Source organism: Silurus aristotelis (assembly GCF_946808225.1).
Source record: "Silurus aristotelis genome assembly, chromosome: 24".
NCBI lineage: Eukaryota > Metazoa > Chordata > Actinopteri > Siluriformes > Siluridae > Silurus > Silurus aristotelis.
In genome coordinates this window covers 4,576,294-4,592,653 of record NC_139597.1, presented here as the reverse complement: position 1 = coordinate 4,592,653, position 16,360 = coordinate 4,576,294, and the positions used below count along the sequence as shown (strand labels likewise).

The 16,360-nt window shown below is 39.1% G+C and overlaps 1 protein-coding gene across 1 annotated transcript in view; it reads left to right on the top strand.

Annotated features, from left to right (window-relative positions):
- The window catches only part of lrmp (lymphoid-restricted membrane protein), a 32,406-nt gene extending 16,813 nt beyond the window's left edge, over positions 1–15,593 (top strand). Inside the window, exons 21-37 of the mRNA XM_083527926.1 lie at positions 598–697; positions 1,305–1,413; positions 1,821–1,887; positions 5,266–5,312; positions 5,507–5,577; positions 5,678–5,781; positions 6,750–6,834; positions 7,053–7,092; positions 7,742–7,769; positions 7,854–7,994; positions 8,831–8,965; positions 10,160–10,301; positions 10,504–10,544; positions 10,940–11,008; positions 11,099–11,136; positions 11,393–11,479; positions 14,731–15,593. Of these exons, the coding sequence (XP_083384052.1) occupies positions 598–697; positions 1,305–1,413; positions 1,821–1,887; positions 5,266–5,312; positions 5,507–5,577; positions 5,678–5,781; positions 6,750–6,834; positions 7,053–7,092; positions 7,742–7,769; positions 7,854–7,994; positions 8,831–8,965; positions 10,160–10,301; positions 10,504–10,544; positions 10,940–11,008; positions 11,099–11,136; positions 11,393–11,479; positions 14,731–15,016 (1,590 nt within the window). The 3' untranslated portion in view covers positions 15,017–15,593. The remainder of the gene's footprint in view (positions 1–597; positions 698–1,304; positions 1,414–1,820; positions 1,888–5,265; positions 5,313–5,506; positions 5,578–5,677; positions 5,782–6,749; positions 6,835–7,052; positions 7,093–7,741; positions 7,770–7,853; positions 7,995–8,830; positions 8,966–10,159; positions 10,302–10,503; positions 10,545–10,939; positions 11,009–11,098; positions 11,137–11,392; positions 11,480–14,730) is intronic.
- The last annotated feature ends 767 nt before the right edge of the window (positions 15,594–16,360 follow it).

Sequence of the window (16,360 nt, the reverse complement as noted above, 5' to 3'; positions counted from 1 at the left end):
TATTAAAGAAATAGAACACTGAGCCACCACGGGCTCTACGGTGCCAACACTTTTATTTCATTTCAAATATTTTTTTAAACAAGATTAAAAAGATTTGATCAAACTATTTAATCTATTCTGGCATTAAAATTCCTCAGTATGCAAAGCAAGCTCCATGAACATAATGTATTAAGGTTGGAGTGGATGAACATGAGTGTCCACCGAGCCTCGACCTCAACCCTATTAACACCTCTTTTATGAAATGGAACACAGACTGAACCCCAGACCACCTCAAGATCAAGATTGAGAGCCTTTTTCAGAAGGTTATTCTAATCCAACAGATAGGCAGGTGGTCATAATGTTGTGCCTGATCGGTGTAAATCATCATGACTCGAGCTGTAGTTAAGGTTAGCCGAATAGTAAGTGTTAAATCGCCCTTAGTTCATGATCTTCCCGTTAATTCAGACATTAATACAGGATGATTCAGATGCTCTTATAAAGTAATCCAAGTAATACCGAGACCTCTGATGAATCACATGAAGTGTGAACTCCTGGCTAGCCGAAGCACATTGTCGAAAATAAACGATATCTCACTTGTTCTTTCTCTGACCCCTAAAGCAGGAAGCCAGATTCCCAGCATGCACTGAACCAGAGGACACCCACGAGCAAGCTGTGTGCTGCAGTGCTTCTCTTTCACACTCCCACCCTCAGTGTACTGGTGAGATATCTCTCGCGCTCTCTCTTTTTCATGAATTCATAAATATCATTGTCACTTGCACTAAAGAGAAAGTACTCCACAGTGCATGTTCTCTATCTATCTATCTATCTATCTATCTATCTATCTATCTATCTATCTATCTATCTATCTATCTATCTATCTATCTATCTATCTATCTAATTTAACTTCTCCCTCTCTGTCTGTATATCTTGTTTGTTTTTGCCCTCTTTCTCCACTTGTTTCTCATCTGTCTGTTGGCCATTTTGTTGGTCTGTCTCTCTCTCTCTCTCTCTCTCTCTCTCTCTCTCTCTCTCTCTCTCTCTCTCTCTCTCTCTCTCTCTCTCTCTCTCTCTCTCTCTCTCTCTCTCTCTCTCTCTCTCTCTCTCTCTCTCTCTCTCTCTCTCTCTCTCTCTCTCTCTCTCTCTCTCTCTCTCTCTCTCTCTCTCATATACCACAACCAAAATAAATTCTGTTCTTCCTCCTTGGTCAGAGTTGTGGTCTGTTCATTCTCTGTTTCCTATTAAATACAGAAAATATGCTCGTGTGCAGTTCTATGGGCCTTATTTCATACCCACATGATAAAATAACATGCATTTCTGACCTCCAGATAAAGAGCCTCTGAGCCATTCTGAGCTCTCTCCCCCTCACACCACTGACCTGGGATCTTTGCCAGCTGACAGGCCTGCAGTTTGGGAGCCTTTCCCTGTAACCCCCAGGTGAGACATTTCATTTACATGTTCACTAATGTTATTGATTGTGTATGTGAGACAAACTTTCTTTAAGCACCATAAGCGCCTGAGTTGGATGCCTGTAGAGAGACTGTTTCCACACCCTAAGCGCTCATTTGCTATGCAAAATATTTTTTTTTCTCTTTCCTGCCTGTGTATGGTATCTTCATTCGGACTAAGTGGTTAGTCACTGGTGGCTGTAGCCTCGCTTTGCATGGCCACCATGCACCTGTGTGTCAGGCGGTTAAAACACACACACACACCATAGTTTAATAGGACCAGCTGCATCCTGACTGATTCGCAGAGCTCTGACAAAAATAGTTTTTTTTAAAAACTCACAAATGAGTTTTCATCTTCTTTGATTTCTACATTCCACCCCTTCTGTCCTGTTTCAGCTCTTCTGAGGAAGAACCAGGACCTGAAGGAACACAGGACATCTTAGATAGCATGAGCAGTTTGCAGGTCAGTTAAAGAAAACTTATTAACTACAAAGAATTATTATTATTTTTTTTTAAACTTTCACTACTTCCTCTTTTTTCCTTTTCATTATTTTGTAGCTTAAAACTTCCTGTCATTAACTTAGTGATTTGCTTCAGTGGTTCTGTAGAGAATGCTGATATCTTTTAGTCTAGCTGAGCTGTTTAAAAAAAAAAACATGGGCTGTGTTTGACACTTATTGGTGAGCAAAATTAGCTGTGCTTTTTTTTTTTTTAGGTTTGTATGTATGTGGATGTATCTGTATAAGCAGATATATTTATGAATGAAGGGTGATTATAACATTTTATAATATTATAATGTATTATACATTTATTTATATTTTTTTACTTCAGTATTAATTATGTCATTGAATTTCCCCTTTGCTAGCGTTGCTCTATAATATAGGTACAGAATTTCGCAGAGAGTTTGATGAACTATTTCCCTTCACTAATTTATAGCATTGCAATCATGAGTACATCCTTGATCTCTGTCTCTGTCTGTCTGTTTACCTGTTTGGATCTTTAGCTGCCAGTCTCTTTCCCCCTTTTTTGCCATATAATAGAGAGCTAACCCTCTGTCTGTCCTTTCTATCTGTCTGTCTATCTCTGTATTTACATAATGATGATTGCGTATGTTCACGCGGCTGCTGTCTGTCTCTATCAGGTCCATTGGGTTATGCCGAGTATGCGTTTTTTGTTTTTTCTTCAGCTAGCAGTGTTTCTATTTATGATTGTCAACAATCCTAATTCCAAAAAAAAAGTTGGGACACTGTGTAAATTGTACATAAAAACAGAATGCAATGATTTGCAAAATTCTAAATCCCATATTTTATCCCAATAGAACATAGAAAACATAGCAGCTTTTGGAACTAAGGAATTTGACCATTTTAAGGAAAAAATAAGGAAATTTTTTTTACATGATGGCTGCAACGCGTGTCTCAAAATTTGGGACGGGGGCAACAAAAAGAAAATAAAACAGTTGTTAGTGCCTGTGGAATGAGTAGCTTGCACATTTAAAAAAAAAAAAAGACGATCAATTCTGAAACGTATTTACAGTTTTAGACGTCTTTTTCAGGAAAGCCCTTGCAAGACGGTGCTAAATGCATACTGCATCTATTGCAATAGCATGACTTAGTAGTAGAAGTGTCCTGCTGCTGAACCGGCCTGCCTGCAGTCTAGACCTTTCACTATTTAAAAACGTTTGGCACATCATAAAATGAAAAATACAACAAAGAACACCCAGAACTGTTGAGCAGCTAGAATCCTGTATCAGACACATATGGGACAACATTCCTCTCACAAAACTTCAGCAACTGGTCTCTTCAGTTCCCAGATGTATACAAACAGAAGACCTGATGCTACACAGTGGTAAACATGACCGTGTCCCAACTTTTTAAAGATTTGTTGCAGCCATCAAATTAAAAACTACCATATTTTTTTTATTTAAAATGGCATATATGCTCCTATTTAGTTTTTTATTTTGAATATAATTTGGATATGAGATTTGCAAATCAACACATTCTTTTTTTATTTACATTTTAAACTGTGTCCCAACTTCTTTAGAGTTGGGGTTGTATATTGCTGTCTCTCTTTGTCTTATGGTCTCCAAATAGTGGTCTTTCTGGTTGATTTTGTAGTGTCTGTTTGCCTGGTCTTGCTACCTGGTGGTGATCGTTTACTGTGATTCTGGTTTTGTCTGTCAAGTCTGTGTGGTTCTTTTTGGTTATGTCTGACTGTCTGGTTGTGTTTGTTTTATGTCATGTCTGGATGTATCTGTCTGGTGTGGCTGTTTCTGTCTTGATTCTTTTTTTCTTTTTCTTCTTTCTCTTAGTCTGTCTGGTTCTTTCTGTCTCAGTGTCTGTCCATCCATCAGCTTTTGCCTGCTTGGTTGACGTCTGTCTGTCCACTTTTAGTGTATAGTAGTGTGAGGTTTGACTTCGCCGCTCTTTGAGTTAGCATTAGTGTTATTTTTACTCTTCGGTGATTGCCAGACCCAGGCACAGGTTAGTGATTTGCCTGCTCTAACATGCCTAATGACCTGGAAATGCCCCTCAGGTGTGTTTCGAGCTGGAAAATCGCCAAACTGTGGTGTTTCTGATTCTTCAGAATCACAATTGGACTTTTGGCTTTTAATATATTAACCTTAGGGTTGCAGTCAGAGCTTACCTTATTGCCATAGTTTTGGGTACATGTGACAGTTTCTGTAGTTTATCGCTGTAGTTTCTATAGGCAGCAGGTATAAGATGTCTGTTGGTCTGTTTTCAGCAGATTAGGTTCTCCTGCACTTTACACTGCACTTTATGCTCTTGAATGGCAACAAGGAGCCGGAAGCGCTTTCCTCTGTATGGTAATGTTCTGACTCATGGCTTTCTTAGGACTTTTTATGTAAATAATAAACTGTAGAAATGTCCAATGTTCCTGGCTTTTCACTGAGTCAGCCTAAAAATAACAAAAAAAAGTGAGTGAGTGGGTGTTGATAGATAAAACTACTTGTTTATGCATCACTGTCAGTGTGGAGGGCTTCCTCTGCAAGGATGGTTTCTGGAATAGAGGAAAATAGTTGTACTTACAGTATATGATTTATTTTTTTTCTTACTAGAAATGTACATCACAATTGTACAAAAATATGATTGTGGTTGGCTCATGCCAACAGTTCAAACTAAAAATATGATCATGTCTTTACATGATTACAAACACGAAATCTCTGTTTGTCTCGCTCTAGTTATCTGTCTCTTGAGATGTCTCTCTTTAGCTGTCTGTCTCTTTTTCTAATCAACTTTATTTCTTATTAAGTCTCTCTCCTTGCCGTAGCAGTCTCTGGCGTTTCCTCAACTGTCTCTCTTCTTGTTTTAGCTGCCTCTGTTATTGCCTTAGCGGTCTCTCTCCTTGCCTCAGACGTGTCTCTCCTTTCCTTAGCTGCCTCTCTTCTTGCTTTAGCTGTATCTCTCCTTTCTTTACCTTTTTCTTACTTTCTGTTGTGTCCCCTGCTTCTTTCCTTTAACTCTTTATCTTTTTTTTGTCCGTCTCTCTCGATTCCTTAATGGTCTCTCTTGCTTTCTTAAGTTTCACACCTTTCCTTATCCATCTTTTTTTTTTTTCTACCTACTCTGACTCATTCTGCTGCTATCTCCCTCCCACACCTCTCTCTCTCTCTCTCTCTGAGCAGTAGCTTCTATTAACATTATGTAAGAAATGTTTGCTTCTCTCAGTCTCTCTGAGGCAGAAGATTGTAGTGTATCAGCACATTACAAATTCTCGTGTGACTGGACTCGACCGAAAGCCATGTGTCAGACGTGAGGCAGACGTGTGTCTGTGTGGTTGACTGCATCAGCTGGTCATTCATGCTGTTACTTCCCTCTTACAGAAGCTGACACAGGAGCAGATTTGTAACGTGCCTACTGTACTGGAGAGGTAAGACGCGTCTCTGAAATTATCTGATTTCTCTGGTATTTTATAAGAATCTGGTCTGTGAAGTTCTCAGTGAGTGCAGGACTGCATTCCCATCATTCCAGGCATTTACATCACTCACCCTGATCTGAGAAGTGGGAAGTTTTATTTTGATTTTAGCTTTCTTTTATTAATGATATTGTCCTGCACATGCTCAGGAGCGGTCTGTTACCCATAGCTGAGAAAGAGGAACCGATGTCTGACGCGAGTCAGAAGGGTGCCACGACAGGTCGGATATTATCGACGTGAATTTGCTAATTTATTTATTTTTTACTCCTTTTTGTGTGCTTTGTGTGTAATTTTCTTTTTTTTTACTTTCTTTTCTTTAGTTAATTCCAAGGTGGGGACCGGAGCCACAGGGCCGAGTGTGGTGAAGGAGAGCGCCCCGTCTGTCTCTCCTTCAAACATTAGGAGTAGAATTAAAAAAGACCTGGTGAGCTCTAGTGATTCAGGTTTCTGAAAGTGGAACTGTAGATCTATTAAGTATAGTGTTGATGCAGTTTTCTTCCTCTCTCTAGAGTAGTCAATATGACTAATTTCTGAAGGAAAGAAGTTTTAATATCAGACTTCAGCAGATTTCTCATTGTCCAACTTTTTCAGTACTCATCTTGCTCAATAGCTACTGTTTTTTTTATAAACCGGTCTTCTGCCTTTCAAGCTCTTTCTTTCTTCATAGTCCTGTCTGTCTGTCTATCTATCGACACTATATTGCCAAAAGTATTGGGTCACCTGACCTTTTCTTGCTATATGTGGTTCTTTTTCAAGCTGGAGGCGCTAAATTGTACATTAGAGGCAATATAATAAAATTGTGCACAAAGTGAGCTCCTTGAAGATCTGGTTTACATGCTTTGGAGAGGAAGATCCTGATCTTCAGATCTATACTCTCCTAGTAAAGAGCTCTGATCTCATCCCTACTGAACATCTTTGGGATGAATGTAAACGCTGACTGCACCCCAGGCCTCCTCACCTACATCAGTACCTGCCTTTCATAACACTCTTTTGGCTGATGAACAAGAATATTCATAAGTATACTCCAGAATCTAGTGGAACATCTTCCCAGAAGAGTGAAGGGAATTATAAAAGCAAATTGGGACTAAATGTGGAACGTAATGCTCAAAAAGTCTCATACCGTACCAAGTGACCCAATACTTTTGGCAATTTAGTGTATCCATCTACCTTTGTTTTGCTTGCTTGCTTCCTTTCCTGCAGCATCTTTCACTTTACTTGCTAACTTTTGCACTGTCCATATTTTGAATCACCTTAGCTGTCCTCCTCTTTCTCTCTCTTTCTCTCTCCCTCTCTCAGCTGGCAGTCATTCTAACTGTCTCTCTTTATAAGGCTGACTGTCTCAATTGGTAAAATTTTGTTTTTTCTCTTGTCTTAATCATGGATGCCCCTCAGGAGACACCCAGCAGCAGTATGGAGGCCATTGGAGAGCAGAGATCCCAGGAAGACAGTGAAGCTTCAGTAAATTCAGATAAAAATGGTAAACCTGTTATATAATGAAGCTAAATAATAAATAAGCTTGCTGAAAATGATTTGTTCCCTCTAGCCATTTTTTTTAATGCTTCACCAGCATTTGCTTTAAAGCTAGCTAGCATGTAAGGTCTGAAGTTAGCATGTCACTGCACAATTATCATTGGCATATTAAATGTGGTAATATCTTTTTTTTATTTTTTTTTATTCTGTCTCTCTCTCTTTCAGGAGGCATTTCTGAAGAGGGTGAAACAGTAAGGGAAGATGGGTGAGTTTTATGTGAATGCTGACTGTATTAGAATTAAACAGAATTACAATCAGTTTTATTTGCTAAGTAAATTGGTTCCAGCTGTTTATTGTCCATGATTCAACAGATTGAACTAGATTTCTATTTCCTGGAGGAAAAAACAGTGATGGAGGAAATGTGTGGAACATGTATGAAGGAAAGGGTATGAAAAAAAGGAAAGAGGGGAAGTGGGAAAAGAGAAGAAAGGTGTGTGAGGAAGTAAATGTGTGGAAAATGTGGGAAAGGAAGGTTCTGATAAAAGGAAAGAGATAAAGTTGGAAAAAGGAGAAAAAGTGGGAAATGGTGGATATGTAATGTGTGAAAATGAAGATTTGTGAAAAGGATTAATTAAAAAACAGGGTAATGGGAGACTGAAAAGTGTGGACAGGAAGTGTAAACCTGAGGGAAAGTAAAGGAGAGACAAAGGTAATCTGCAAAAAGGAATGATTAAATATAAGAAACTGGAAAAGGGAAAAAAAGTATGAGTAATACAATTATTATAAAAAAAAAAAAAGCCAAAAAATTTAATTGAATTGAGCTCAAATTTAAATTTGTAGTCAGGGTGTATAAACTTCTTAGCAGATGCAAAGATGGTTAATAAAGGGCGCGTTTTCTTCTGTCCTCCATTCAGACTGACTCAGAGTGAAAAAGACATTGAGGTGAGTTTCATTCAGTACTGCAGTACAGCTGCTCATCTCAGAGCTGAAGAATGGAGTGTTTTATAACAGTGTGTTTGGTAACAGTCCGAGTTCCTCCGTCTCTCATTGAGTCACCGCTGTGACCTGTTCACTTTGGACAAGAGACTTCGTCTGGAGGAGAGATCTCGGAACCTTGCTGAGGAGAACGTACGCCGAGAAGTGTCCAGCTGTCAGGGTCTGCTCCAGGTGTGTAATCTATTTCTAATTTTTTTTTTTAAGTCAAAAACTTAAAACTGGATTAATAAAAAGGAAAAAAAAATTTTAAAGAAGGAACTCGAAGGCAAAGAAAAAAGTAAGAGAGCCAAATGAAGGGAAAAGGATAAAGAATATTGAAGGAAGAATTAAATAAGTAAGGAAAATGAGGGCAAAAAAAGAATGACGAAAGGAAATGGATGCAAGGATTAGGAAGAAATGGTGAGAAAGAAAGGAGAAAACAAAATAAATGAGGAATGAATTCCGAAAAGTAGAATAAAGTCAGTTCTGCAGAATGAATTGAGAAGAAAGAAAGTGAAAAGAAAGGAAGGAGGTTCGGTTGTATGTTTGTTTGTTTTTTCGGCATCATGACCATCAAATAATCCCAATTCTTTTGAGGAATGAGCAGGAAGGAAGGAAAAAGATGTGTAGGAAGAAATGAGGGAAGGAAGGAAAGAAGAGTATTTGTGGGGGGGGGGGGCTTTTTTTTTTTTCTTTTCAGAAAGAAGGGAGCAAGGAAAGTGAAAAGGTAAAAAAGTAGTGTGAAAGAAGAAATGGAGTGAGAGAAAAAAAACTTAAAGTGAAAGAAGAGAGGCATTCAGTGAAAATGAAGAGAATGAGGGACAAAGGGCAGAAGGAAAGAAGGCACTAAGAATAAAAAATGAGAAAGGGGGGAAAAGGAAGTACTGAGAAAGAAAATAAGGTTGTAAGAATGTGGGAGAAAAGTGACTCACGGAATGAAATAAGGAATAATGAAAGGATGACGGAAGGAAGAAGGGAACGAGTAGATACACTGTGTTTGAATTTGCTTGGTGGCGTTATTTCTTCAGGCTCTGATCCCTCTGTGTGGAGATGATAACCCATCCCTGGAGATCATCCAGCGGCTGCAGAAGAACCTGGAGATCCTGCTCCAGTCCGTGACCCGGGTGGCCAGTCGCTCCGAAATGCTCGGCTCCATTCACCAGGTCTGTGTGTATCGCAGTGTCCAATAACCGGGTCATTCAGTCCCACTGTGTCTGTGAAGTTGCTTTATAATAATGCTTCCAAAATCATAAAGACATGCTTTACATGGGTTGGAGTGGACGATTACCTGCTATAGAACTCTGACCTCAACCCTGTTGAGCACATTTAAGATGAATGTGAATGCTGACTGCACCCCCAGGCCTCCTCACATCATCTACATCAGTGATCAGTGGGGGAGGTTCTGGCTTTCATGGAGATGTTCTCTAAACAAGTTATACTCCTTCATTGTAACAGTGTCTCCTCATAACAGTGACCTCTTGCACTTTGTGACAGAAAGTGTTCAGAAACAGTTTGAGGAACTTGACACAGGTTTTGACTCTTCCTCCAAATTCCCCAGATCTCAATCTGATCGAGTGTCAGTGGGGACGTGCTGCACAAATTAGTCCCATCGTTTAAAGCTTCACCTTGCCACTTATTTCACTACTTGAACGCATGTGCTGCGTGGTGCCACAGACCACTAACCCACCTCCAGCACTCTAGTGGATTCCATGCCTCGAAGGATCAGAGTCACGATTTTTTGACCCGAGGCTTATTGTCGTTGGAAAATTTGCTCACCTGTACTAATTATTTTGTTTACTATTAAGGTATTTCATGAAACATTCTGATGCTCTGCTTTGATGAAGACGTGACATTTCTACAAACAATATTCCGGCTGTAATCTGATTACACACTCAACAGTTTCAATTTCGTACATAATTATTTGACACCTGATCCGATCTCTCTAAACATGACTTCTGGTTTGGCAGAATTTACTGCTGCTTGGTAAACCATTTTGTTGAATGGAGGTTAAAAATAAATAAATAAATAAATAAATAAATAAATAAATAAATAAATAAATAAATAAATAACCGGAATACATTTGTTTCTACAATGTTTAAACAATATATATTTGCATATGTAAATTAGAAAAACGAAAATCAGATTTTTCATCTGACTTCCGGCAGGTTTTCCCAGTCACGGGGTTATAAAACCTATAACGTTTAAATGTTTAGAAATTTGAGACTTCGTGCGTGACTATCAAATCCTCAAAATCCTCAGCGTTCTTCTTTACTTGGTAGCGGTGAAGCAGTAACGGATGCGTTCTTCAGGCCCAGCTTTGTTAACTTACGGATTACTCATGCTGCCTGTGTGTGTAGGAGTCTCGCATGGGGAAAGCGGTGGAGGTGATGATTCAGCATGTCGAGAACTTGAGGAGGACCTACACTAAAGAGCACACTGAGCTGCTAGAGCTCAGAGAGAACCATTTGCAAAAAGACAGGTCCTTCACCTCCCGCACGGGTAACGCACACACACACACACACACTATGTGCATGCTTATGTTTAAAAGGTGTGTTCACTTGCATGTTTCATAGCCTCGTATCCACCACACAGCCTTTCTTCTGGCTGCTCTTATAGATTTGCTCCTGCTAAATAAAATGGCTGTGCCTCTGGTTTTTCTCCTTCTAAATAATCATATCTTTGTTTCTGATTTTCTCTGTAGATGAAATTAGGAAGATAAAGACCAGCGCTGAATTCTACAAGGTGGGTGGCAGAAAGCATGGCGTAGCAGCACACTAAATAAATGTACGGTCCTGAAAAAGATTTTACTCTCCCCTGCAGTATAATGAACCCAATTGCATTTCATTTTCAAAAATTGGTGTTAAATTCTTTGTTTTGATTCGACAGAAGTTCAGACAGGTGTGTGTGTGTGTGTGTGTGTGTACATATATTTTTAAACAGAGCACCGCCATACAGTATGAGCCTCGTGTGTGTGTGTGTGTGTGTGTCATACATGTGACAAGCACCTTTACTATGGGAATGAATACAGATGCTTCTGTGCTCAACAAAATATACCAGTCGAACATTCAAAATCCCAAAATCTATAGTTGAACTTTTACAAGGATAATAAAGCTGTGTTCTGCATGGTGTGTGTCTAGGTTGCGGCCCGTCGTGTCAGCATAGCCGCCATCCCTCGGAGCGTTGGAGCATCAGCACACGGGGACAAGGTGAGAAATCTTGCGTGCGATTTAAATCGCTTTAAGAAAACATCCAGCTGAAATGAAAGTGAAAGTAACCAGTGTGTTTTAACTGCACAGGCTAAAGAAGTCACAGAGGTGGGGCACAAGTTATCCAGGTATGTAGCAGGCAGGAATGTGGCTCTGTAGGGTTCTAATGCTTTATGTTTCAGGAAGTGAACAAAACGTAGTTATCAGTAAGACCATCTCTGCAGACGATGTGTGACCAGAGGAACATCTGGCGCTAGACTAATTTCAGGTTTATGGCTTTTCTTTGAAGAATGGAAACGCTTATCCGACTTACATACACTCTGTGTTTCATCTAAGCACTTTGAGACCGAATGTGTGTGTGTATATGTGTGTGATGCTTCACAGGAACATGCTTGGAAAGAGCACACAGCGGGCGCCTCTAAAGCGTTTTATTAGTTGCACTGAGACAGAGGCTTCTGCTCTTAGGAATAGGTAAGAAAGGCCCCGGCACGTCTCCGCCGTCTCCTCCGCAGTCGTGAGAGAATTCATCTTCAAATTGCTGGTGTTTTTGAGAAATTTTTTCTTGGAAATGCATTGGTTTTGAATCATCGAACTAACAGAGCCTTGGGTTTTGTTTTGACCTGCACGCAGGTACAAGCAGGACACAAACTCTGTCTTTAATTACGCTTCGCTTCTAAAACGTTCTGCCAACTTTAAGGGAAAACCAATCAACATAGAATGAAATGAAAACACAGGAACGTGTTGTTAATCTGTGGATATGTGACTTTCAAGTGTTATGTAATGGAGTCTTTTACCTTAAGAAATGCAATACTTATCACACCGTTTTAAGTTTATTATATCACACTGCTGTTGAATTTTCACTTTATATTAACACTGTAGTATACATTAGTTTCCATATATATGTATACATATGCACCGATCAGGCATATTATAAACACCTGCCTAATATCGTGCTGCTCCCACTTTTGTTGTCAAAACAGTCCTGACAAGTCAAGCATTTACAGTTTAATCTTTAGCAATTTGATCTACAGGAGCTCGTCTGTTGGGTCAGACCGGCTTTCGCTCCCCACATGCATCAATGAACCTTGGCTGCCCATGACCCTGAACACTTTTGATAGATACTAAGCACAGCAGACCAGGAACATCCAACAAGCGCTGCAGTTTTGGAGATGCTCTGATCCAGTCATCTAGCGTCACAATTTGGCCCTCAAACCCCATTTTTCCTGCATCTAACACATCAACTTGGAGGACAAACTGTTGCTGCTTAATATATCTCAACCACTAGCAGGTGCCATGATGAAGAGATAAGCAGTGTTATTCAATCACCTATTATAATGTTATGCCTGATTGCTGATATGTAACATACACTATACAGAGTGAGTATTGGGACACCTGGCTTTTTAAGCCATGTGTTTCTTCTCCAAACAACTACTACTACTACTACTACAACTACTAATACTACTACTACTACTACTAATGATTAAAAAAAAATGTATTACAGTATATATTGGAAGTGTTGGCACCCCCTGCAGGATGCTACATGTAAAAACACTTGAAGGCCACAGAAACACTACAGAGCCCTTATATTTGTGTGTTTGAGCAAAAATTCATCCTGAACAGCTTGCAAATCTGTATTTATATTTAAAAATGTGATTTCCATTGATTTCTTACATTCATTTTATTGCCATTTGACTTCCTTCTGTGGTGCTGTGGGATCTCACAGTCACCTTCAGCTCTATCCATACAGAGAACACAGCAGCATCGCTCTAGTCTTTCCAGCTCTCTCACTTCCTCATCTGTACACTCTGCTGAACCCGATCACCTTCCAAAATGCTTCAATACATTCATCTCACATCGTCTCTCACACACCCACACAAGCATATACAGTGCCCTGCAAAGGTTTTCAGAACCCTGATCAATTGTCTTGTTTTTACAGAATTAAAAATGGTGCTTGAAAATGTCCTTCTGTTCAGCATTTCTTTTTAAAACACTGGAACTCAATCAGTTCAATCAGTTATGTTTTTTTACAGAAAAGAATGGGCCAGAATTCCCTTTACCCTTCTGTGTAAAGCGTTTTCATATGCACCCCAAAAGACAGCAGAAGAACCAGTTCAAATGTAATGGATATAATGATTACCCATGTCTATCATGTTTATCGCCTTGAAGCTAACATGATGTGAAAGCTTAATAAACAAACACAATAACAGTCCCAGCTTTTGATCAGTAAAAGGTGGTTCAACCAAATTTGTGTGCGGGTTAAATACTTGTGCAATCTTTTTATTTGGAACATACATTGCCAGACAAAAGTCACCTTACAGAAACTGATTTTGAGTCCCAGTGTTCTTAAAATAGAATACTGAACAATTATCGTGCAATTTAATTCATGATAATTGGTTTTGAAACTTTTTTTCCAAAGCACTGTTTGCACGTGTGTGCATGTTTATGTACTGTATGTATGTATATGACAGTAGTGCCAACAGCATTCATTTATAGTATTTGTATTTTTTTTTAACATAGGACGGAGTGGAAAGTATAGTCTCATGATGATTAGGTACTCATCAGTGTCTGGTTTTGGATTTTAGTAGGCTGAGGGCTGATGGAAAGAAACCTTTCTTGATGCTGCTGGTGTGACCGTGGTTCCTGACACGCTCCTGTAGCATTTGCCAGATTATACAGGGGTGATTCATTTCGTTTTAGTGACTCAAACACATAGAATGCAACCAGTCTGATCACAAATGACTCTTTTAGGCTCTTTTAATTAATCGAAGCATTTGTATAAATATACATGTACAACGATATTATGTATTGTAGTTAATTTTGATATATTTGTGTTTTAATGACCAACAGCTTTAACTATTTTCAAAAAGCACGCTGTTTAGTTCTCACAGTAGCAGTATGTTGTTCAGTAGACAACAGTGCGTTCGGCGGAAATGCACTAGGCTGAATTTCTTCAACAGCACAAATGTAGACGTCATTGTATATTGTGAGATATTCATTGAAAGAGACCGGAGAGGATTTACACTTTTACTGTACTAGTGTTCCTGTGTGTTTAAACTTCTTTCAGAAGTTGTAATTCTGTGTTTTAGGCTATGTCTACACTATTATGGATGAATTTGGAAAACTTTTTTTTTTTTTTTTAAGATGCTCCGCCTCCACACTTGTTTTCAATCTTTTCCCAAAAGTTTCTCGTACACACTTGAAACATCTGCAAATGCTACCGTGTTTTTACTGATAGTGAAATCCCTTACAATTAGTCCTTCAAGCTAGATAGGAAACCTTCCTAACAACTATAGTCATCGTAAGATTTTAAGTTGAACCATCGTAACTCGAGGACGACCCATAGCAAAAACGTGAGAATTGGGCGGGGCCAAGGGGCCGCTGCTGCAAATATGCGGGTGGCTCCTCCCCTAAGAGGCGCAATCTTTTCCAGCACTAGCATTGCATCAGTTGTTTGTCGCTTGGGGGGAAAAACTATTGTCAATCACTACCTGTTCTGACACACCCACAAAAAAGAATTGTAGTCAGAAGTAAATTGTATTTTAAGATATACTGAACATTTCTTGAATCAGCTGTTGATAAGGTATTAGTACATTGCATTAGAGTGAAGACTGAATAGAGCAAATACTGTTGGGATGAACACTGAACATCATGCGGGTGGTTATAAAGAAACAGCGTAAATAATAGAATTTCTTGTTAACACCATTTATTTATTTCCAAAACAGCAATCCAAGTCCCACACCAAGCAACAATACGAGTCCTACGACAGAACTGGCTTCACCCTTTGCAGCGAAAGCACAACCCTCTGAGCTCCCTGAAGCTCCTAAGGGCGTCTGCACCTGGGCGGCGTTGATGGTGGTGCTGGCCGCCTTCGTAGCGGTGCTGGGCAAGATGCTGATACAACCAGCTGCAGACGCGGCCCCTGTGGGTACCGGGGACTCCTGGATGTCCATCCAGCAGATTCTGTGGCCCTACACTGGGCTTCGGCACAACGGACAGCCTCCTGTTTGAGTTCGCCCCCTAGGGGTGGGAAAGCTGGGCGCAGCAATCCGAGATTATGAAGCACTTTTTTTTTTTTTTTTTTTTTTTTATTTCCATTTTTTTTTCTTCAAACAAACAGCATTGAGGAATGGTATGACCAAGTACACTTTTTTAATTTTTTATTGAAACCTCGAACACAATTGTTCTGTTTTTAATTAAACGGGACATCAAACTCTGCTTTACATCCGGCTTTCAGTGCAGAGTCTCTGGACGCAGATTGAAGCGGCTTTGTTTTTAACAGCCTGATGATTTTCATGATTTTACTGATATGTGAAGGAATAACGAACAGCCATTTTTCATTTTAAAGACACGTATGAAATTATAACTTATTATTTTAATGTTCATTGCTTTAGCCTGAGTGTGGGGTGTAAATACTATCCAAGCAGATAGGTTTTTATTCATCATTAGAGTTTCAGACACGTTTTTTTTTTTTTTTTAATAATATTACATTTTGTGTGCACTGTTATGGATTTATACACTTTCAGATGTTCCAAAGATTGGGAGGGAAAACGAGCTTTGACACAATAAAGTTACTAACCCGATTGCTATCACATCTTCAACTGGGAATATTATATGTACTGGATTTTGTTGTTACTTTTCCTTCCTTTTTCAGCTACACGTTTCTTTCTATTTACTCAGTGTTTTTGTTTTCGGGGTAAATTTGAATTTTTCTGAGCCTAAAATTGGACCAAGTTCCTCAGTTTAATCCAGATGTGTGTTTAAACCTGGATGGTGAGGGATCTTAAATTAAATTATCCCAATTTCTTCAGTTCTAATGTTTCAATATTACGAGTAGCAATGTTCCTAACTATGAGAGATTTGTGTAAAATATATATATTTTTATATTTTTAGCTTCAAAATTGTTTTTACAAGGAAACGTTTGCTTGAGTGCAGAAGTTTGCACACCCTTAAGATCAAAGACTAATTAAGTTTACGTTCATGTTTTCTAGATTATCACAAGTGACAATAATTATAAAAAAAAAAATCTTCTCTGATGCTAATCTAAATGCTTTACCTTGTTTTCTTTTAATGACTATTTTCAGATTATGCTTCCTACGTACTACATATGTTGCAGGAGGCGCCCATATTACATTGAGGTTTATATTTCTGAGAAAACAGAAGTATTGGAGGGATGTACATTTTTGCACTCGCTAGTATCTTTCAGGAGGGATTAAAAACAAGTCAAGCAAATTAGCTGTTTGCCAAAAAAGTGATTTTTGATTGAAGGAGTGTTAATAAACCGCCACTTCTGGACATCTACTTTTCGAAGCGTGTCAAGCTCCTTCTGCAATTCGCACCGGATCTCCACAATGT